At 40.6% G+C, this 7725-nt stretch overlaps 1 protein-coding gene across 1 annotated transcript; it reads right to left on the bottom strand.

Annotated features, from left to right (window-relative positions):
• Positions 1-4488: 4488 nt before the first annotated feature.
• Positions 4489-6133, bottom strand: LOC138404625 (uncharacterized). Its single transcript, XM_069509196.1, has one exon. The coding sequence runs from the start codon at positions 6127-6129 to the stop codon at positions 4585-4587; it is 1545 nt and encodes a 514-aa protein (XP_069365297.1). The 5' UTR covers positions 6130-6133; the 3' UTR covers positions 4489-4584.
• Positions 6134-7725: the final 1592 nt, after the last annotated feature.

The following is a 7725-nucleotide window of genomic DNA, read 5'->3' as shown; positions in this document are numbered from 1 at the left end:
CTAGGTGGCACCAACATACTTTGAACAAAATAGATTTTAATTAAAAGCGAAACGCTAATTAGTAGTTCAAAATTTACAACGTCACAGGATATCTCTTAGATACTCGGCGGGACAGTAAATGTGACAGTATTTGTAGAACCAAAAATTTGATAACGATGATAAAATGATTCATAATTTTGCCAGAATTTGTTTGTGGAATGAAGCTTTGTTATTTGTTTTTTGTGAATTGATCGGTCACCCAATATTTGATATGTATTTAAAATTATTTGGTAATTTCCTTGAAGTGTAGGTAAAAACACTATCATAAAAACGATAAAAAATAAAGCATGTATTGAGTGGTGTGTGCAGGGTGTGTGTGGTACCTGCAGGGCGCTGTCGCGGGCGCGGAACTCGGCCATGACGGAGTCGTGTAATCTGGGTAAACAGTGGAGATGTTACAAAAACAAAAAGGTACAGCCAAATTCTGCCTATTAGCATGCAATATGACGTTATGATATACCTAACAACGTGTACATAGTTTCGATAAAATTAGCCAAATTAAATACTTAGTCACAAAAGAATAAAAACAAGATAGTATTTAATACAAAATATGTCAAAAGGTAACCATCAATACACGATAAAGGAAAAAATGTCATCTTAGATATTCGTCAACACTATAAAATATATTTTTAATTAAATATTCGAATAACTTCTTTTTAAGGCTTTCTATTTTATTTATATTTACAAATTCTCTTATTTCCAAAGGTAGTTTGTTTACAATTTTGACTGCCATAACGTTAAAACTATTATTGATGAGAGCGGTTTTATGTGATGGGAATTTTAATTTATGTTTTTGTCTTTTGTTATCAAGTTCTGTGAACATATTTTTAATGTTAGCAACAATCAAAATGGTTTCATAGATAATATATAATGAAGGTACTGTTAATAAACGAAGTTTTTGGAAGTAAGGTACGCAGCTATCTCGCTGGGACAACCTACCTTCGTGCCCGAAGTGGACGCCTCAGCTGTCTTCTCGTCCAGAGGCGTCGGTCGGCGCATCACTGAAATTGTTATACTTTTCAGATATTTAAATACTTAAGTAGGTATATTGGCTTCAACAACAGCATTATTTTGTACCCGATTGCAGCGAAGCCCAAAAAGAGGGTTATGTTTTTGACCTGTATGTATGTCCGTTCCTATGCCTGCTCGTAACTCATTAACGGCTAACCAATTTTGATAATACATCATTAGATTTGTTTTAAATTTTAATGGCGCGAGTACATGAAATTATAAAAAAATAAAATGGCCAAACTGGGCTCAGGTTTAGACCAAAGCCGAAGGTTAAGCGCAGGAATTAAAAGAACAAAACTGACGCGTGGGGACACTGACCCCCGCCTCTCCACTGGACGTATTCTGATTTATTTATGACAAGTTCAACAAGACAAAAGTCAAACTAAAAAGAAACTATTATTTTATTCACTTGAAGTCAATTTTAAACTGAAGTTCTTACCTTCGGCTTCGGCTAAACATAGTGGCGATAGCCGATTAAGCGGCTTCGGCTTCGACCAGAATTGGAACTTCGGTCGGACACTATTACTATACAAGGTTAACATGCACGTTGACTCACATCCTCTGGACGGGCGGGATGTTCCCGCTGCAGCCGAGTTTGCGTCCGCCTTCGTGCCCGAAGTGGACGCCTCAGCTGTCTTCTCGTGCAGAGGCGTCGAATGGCGCATCACTGAAATTGTTATACTTTCAAATATTTAAAAACTTAAGTAGGTATATTGGCTTCAACAACAGCATTATTTTGTACCCGATTGCAGCTAAGCCCAAAAAGAGGGTTATGTTTTGACCCTGTATGTATGTCCGTTCTTATGCCCGCTCGTAACTACTCAACCCCAACCCCACTGGACGTATTATTACTTGATAATACATCATTATGTTCATGGGCGGCGGTAATCACTTAACATCAGGTGACCCGCCTGCTCATTTGCTCGCTATCTCAATTTGTTTTTTTTTATTTAAAAAAAGAATATTAGCCATGTTAAATGACTAATATTCCCCTTTCCTTTCCCACTAAGCATCAAGCTTGTGCCAGGAGTAGGTACGACAATTATTAGTGCAACGGGCGGGGTTTGAAGTTTGAACCGTCAAACCTTTCGGTTTTCAGTCTACTCCTTTACCTGTTGAGCTAAAGCTAAAATTTTATTATTTATTTTTGTAAGTATTATAATTGTGATTGTAAGATATACGCGAATTCTGGTGCTATTGTTAGCTTAGGAGGTTCGTGGTGTTGTGTTACTGGAAAAGTACACATTACTCTTGAATTAATTATTTCAAAGTTGTGACAGAGTGTCTGTAGTTGTTCCATAGATGTGATTGTGGTCGCGGAAGCTAATGTACTTGCATATTCCGGACGAATATTGTGTAGTATAACTTCTAGTTTGGCCTCCTCGCTAATAGGTTTGGTTAATCTAGAGAACATGCCTTGCATTATGGATATGTAAATATTTATGTTTTCCCTACAGCCCTGTGTGCGCGAACGTATCTCCTCTAGTAATCTGTAGTCATAGTCCGGAGTACTGAATACGTTTTTCAATAAGTCTGTTAGTTCGTTCCAGCTGTTTATGCTGTCTCTTACGCCACTAAACCAGTGTAACGCGTCGTCGGTAAATATTTCGTATGCGTACGTTAACAATTTATCGTTACTTAAGCCTCTGGTTATCATGAATTCCTCGGCCCTTTGAATAAATGCTCGGACACAAGTCTTACCCGAATATTTAGCGTATTTTAGTCAGGTCGGAAATTATACTCTTCTCGCACGGCGCGGTTGTAATTGTGGACTCGCTTTTTTCCGGTGTCGGGGTTGTAATGTTTGTTTTCCGTCCTAAACTAATTCATTCCTTTTGTAGGGTTTTGTAGTTACTGAAAGTGGTTTTGAATATTTCCGAGGTACTTACTAGAGGTGGGATTAATTCTACTGATACGATAATACAAATGATTTAATAGTGTTTCGGTACCTACGCAGGTACAGATTTTGCTCGAATTTTGACTTTAACGTGGATATATTCGCGGCGGCTTTAGTCATCGTCTCGTTAGTCTGTTTTAGGTCATCTAAGGGTTCTAAAAAAAAATTTGACTATTTGTTTTCTGAGTTCTTGTACTGAGTCGCCGGGAACACTTCCTCTAACTGCGACTTCATATTCGAGTTCATTCTTTTGGAGAGACAAGTATTTTATTGGATAAGCCATTGTGAATGTGTGTAAAAGTAACGAGAGTTAAAGTGAATAAGAGAACACTATAAAAGATGGTAACTATGTTACAAATCCCTAAAAAACACACAAAAAAGAAAATTGCACAAAATACAATAAAATATACCAATATATCCTGAAATTTTTACATAAAATTTCAAAATATACCCGTATCCACACGCTTAATTACGGTTAGCGTATTTTAGAGCTGTGCGATCTCAAACCTGTGGGTTAAAATTGTGATTAGGTACTAAATTATCCCACAATGAGCATCACAACATTATAATTATAATAGAATGGGCGCCACTGTCACGTTTTTCTGGTTTCTCTTTTTTAATTGGAGTCGAATTTTTCTTTATTGTAAAACCTAATCCACTTAGCTTGTCTAACGCTGAATTTTGCGGTTCCGTAGTTGGTTTTTTTAAAGAAAGGCCAGTCTTTTTTAGAATTTGCGATATATCTATCTTTTGGGGCGTTTTTGCCTCAGCAGGCTTAGCCTGCGCTGGTGCTTCTTCTTCATCAGACCAATTTTCATCTCCCGAAGGAGGCAAGTCTTCGTCGTCGGAAGGCAGCTTGTCTTATACCACTGAGGGCAAGGATACGCGGCTATTAAGATGTTGTTCTAGCTCCTTCCAATCGGCAAAATCAATATCACAATCGAAACAGTGATGTTCCTGTTTCGGATTTTTGAGTAATGCTCCGGTAGATTGCAGCCGTGCTAATAAATCAGCAACATCTGTTTTTACAGGCTCTCTAACATCCTGGTGCTCTCCTTGCTGTTGATCATCCTCTTCGGCTTGATCATTGGTATCTAGAGCATCAAATTCTTCCTCACCATCTGACTCATCGTTTGGTGTTGATGATGGAAATTCAGATTCAATCTTTGTGCTCATGATTAACTCTCATTTTACTTCAAAATTTTCAGTTAGTTTTAGCTGCCTTATAAAATTTGTGCGTCTTTATCGTCTTTGCAGGGTCAGCCAAATGCTTCTTTATAGGAGTTTTTTATAAAGTCATAAATTTGATTAGGTGAGTTCATATACTTAGTTTGTGTCCAATCAATTTTATTTAATTTACTTTGTAAAATATTATTGTCAATACACGATTTAGACACCTCCTGTATACGTATCGATGCAGCGTCGTTTACGCAGGCAAATATAATAGCTCGGTGATCCGCCAGTACTAAATCAATGGCTGCGGAGTGCGGTTCTAGTGTAGGGAATCGGGCAAATATGTGATCGATACAGGATTTAGTTACTAGATTGTTCTTTCTTTCTTTCTTCGCTCTGGGCTGGTTTCCGCACTTAAACGTTTCCGTCTGTTGTGCGTGCATTGCCCCTCCCCGCTGAAGTCTTCACTCCAGCCATCCAAGCTCACTCCAGAAGCCGAGTAGACCGCCCAGGTTGCCGAGGGCTTCATGGAATGAGGTCGGGGAACCCAAATGGCGTTCGCGTTGTTCTGCTACGCCCGTGCACTCTAGGACCACGTGCGTCGGTGTTTCGTCGACCTCCATGCAAGCCCTGCACAAAGGACTGTCGGTAACACCTATAACGAAAAGGTGTTTGTTTAGTGGGCTATGCCCTGTTATGAGTCCCACCACCTTCCTAAGTTTACCTCTGTCCAGGCGGAGTAGTTTGTTAGTTTGCCGTTTGTCTATGTTGGGGAAAGCCTCTTTGGCTTGCCTGCAGTCTGTTGTGTTTGCCCATAGTTGGGAATGCTCTTTTAGTGTTAGTTCATGCAACCAGGTTTTATACTCACTGAAGGGTATGGGAACAATAGGTTCTGGCCCGATCACCTTCAATGTCGTAGCCTTTCGTGCTAGTGCGTCGGCCGCCTCGTTTCCCTGGTCTCCATCATGTCCTTTGACCCACCTTAGGGTGATGTCGTTTGACATGGCGAGTGTTTCCAGAGTCTTGTGGCAGTCTTGTATGAGTTGTGAGGTCGTCGAGAATCTAGCCAAGGCTTTAAGAGCAGCTTGGCTATCTGAGTTAATGTTAATTTTAAAGTTTGTTACCTGTCGATTGGCCACGGCTATAGCCGCGGTCATAATGCCCACACACTCTGCTTGGAAGACAGAGTTGTCCTTACCGAGTGCGTGACTTATTCTCATGTTTAGTTCTTGGCAGTAAGCTCCAGCTCCTGTGCCCGTTTTCGTTTTGGATCCGTCGGTGTACACTTCTATTGTGTCTTGTGCTGGCTTCGGATCTAAGTTCTTCTCTGAGTTTATCTTGTAGTTTTTGTCTAGTATGTGTTGTTTTTCGGTTCTGTCGCATTTCCACTGCAAACGTGGTTCTTTGTTTATGTTTTGCCCTAGAATTTTAGTGTGCATTGTGTTTTGTTCTTTCCAATGCCCTGAGGTTTTCAGTCTCAGGGCTGCGAGTGTTGCTTCTTCTTTGATGTGTATGTGTAGGGGCGGAATGCCCAATATGACTTCTAACGCTGCTGTTGGTGTGGTACTCATGCAGCCGGTAATGGCGAGGCATGCTTGTCGTTGAAATTTCTGTAGTTCTTGCTGGGCGGTAGTAAGGAGAGTTCTTGGCCACCATACAAGTGCAGCATATGTTAGTGAACATCTTACTACCGATAGGTATAACCATTTCATTATCTTTGGTTTTAGTCCCCATTTTTTCCCTAGCATGCGTTTGCATTGGTTTAGTATTGCTAGTGATTTTTTGGTTTTATCTTCTGTATGCCTTTTCCAGCTGAGTTTGCTGTCCAGTGTCACACCGAGATATTTTACCTCTGCGGACAGTTCAAGGCTTGTGTTAAACAAAGTTGGTGGTTTGGTTAGTTCAATTTTCCTTTTGTTGGTAAACAGTATCATCTCTGTTTTCTTCGGATTTACTGTAAGTTCGTTTTCATTGCACCATCTTTCTATTAAGCGCAAAGCTCGTTGCATGACTTCGTATAACGTGTTTTCTAGCTTGCCACTGATTAGGATGGTGAGATCATCTGCATAACCAATGGTATAGAACCCACTTTTGTTTAGTTTGGTTATCAGGTCGTCAACTACAAGGTTCCATAGTATTGGTGACAGGACACCTCCTTGAGGACAGCCTCTCGCTACTATGCCTTTTGTGACTCCGTTGATGTCTAGTTGTATGATTCTCTGTTCTAGTAAAGCTCTTATCCAGCTGCGTATGGTTGTTGACGCCTTGTATCTTTCCAAAGCTTTGTCTATACTACCGAAAGTTGTTTTATCAAAGGCTCCTTCAATGTCTATGAACACGCCTAGTGTCGATAATTTGTTTTCGAGGTCATGTTCGATTTTGGTAACAACAGAATGAAGTGCGGTTTCTGTTGATTTGCCCGTGCTGTAAGCGTGTTGATGTGAGTGTAAAGGTAGATGTTTTAAGGTTCTGTCCCTGAGGGACCTGTCAACAAGTCTTTCGAGCGTTTTTAGTAGAAAAGATGTAAGGCTGATTGGTCTGAAGGACTTCGGCAATGTGTAGTCACTCCTTCCAGGTTTTGGTAGGAAGACCACTTTCACTTCTCTCCAGGCCATTGGTATGTATTTGTATGCTATGCAGGCCTTGTATATTATTTCCAGCCATGGTGTCAGTTGAAGTTTTCCCCATTGTAAAAGTGCTGGGAAAATGGTGTCGGTCCCTCCTGTTTTGAAAGGGTGGAAGGTGTCAATAGCCCAGCTGATTCTATCTCGCGTGACTATGTTGTTGGCAAAGTCCCAATCCTCTTCTATTGGATGGTGACCAAGGGTGCTTCCCCAGTCTGTTGAGTCTACTATTCTACAGCCAGGGAAGTGTGTTTCGATGAGCGTTTCGCTTATCTCTTTGTCGTCCTTGGTGTATGTTCCGTCCGCTTTCCTCAGTGAGCCGAGTGTGCGGGTGTTGTCATTTGCTAGAATCTTGCGTATGCGAGCAGCAGTATCGTTTGATTCTATGCTTGTGCAGAACTTATGCCAGGAAGCTTTTTCCTTTTCCCTGACGCGTTTATTGTATAGGTATTGGGCTTCCTTATAGTTGTCCCAATCTTGTTCTTGCTTGGTGTTTTTAGCTCTGTTGAAAAGATGTCTGAGTTTTTTCCTCATTCTTTCCAGATCAGGACCCCACCAGTTGTTTTCGATGGTTGCTTTATGTTGTTTTTCTTTAGGGGACAAGCTTGTTCATAGCTTGTCTTAATATATTTCGTTAGTTTATTTACGTTTTCTTCGATGTTGGCGATATCATCGATGTCTTTTGGTTTATTTACGCCTATCTGATGTGTCAGCAGGCTTTTGTATTTTAATCTGTCGGTTTTTCTTGGGTTTCTCCTTGGTACGTGTGGAGTTATCATGAGATCTAGCTCGTAGCATATCCGCCTGTGGTCAGATAGTGAAGGCTCGTCACTGACTCGCCAGTTTTTTACCTGATCTGCGGCTCTTGTTGACGCTAAGGTTATATCAATTATGGTTTGGTACCTACTCGTCACGAAGGTCGGTTCGGTGCCTATGTTAATAATTGTTAGGTTAGTGGTTAGTATATAGTTCACAAATTGC

Source organism: Maniola hyperantus, unplaced genomic scaffold (genome assembly GCF_902806685.2).
Source record: "Maniola hyperantus unplaced genomic scaffold, iAphHyp1.2, whole genome shotgun sequence".
Classification (NCBI taxonomy): Eukaryota; Metazoa; Arthropoda; class Insecta; order Lepidoptera; family Nymphalidae; genus Maniola; species Maniola hyperantus.
Note: the sequence above shows the minus strand (reverse complement) of the source record. Positions and strands in the feature narration are given on the sequence as shown.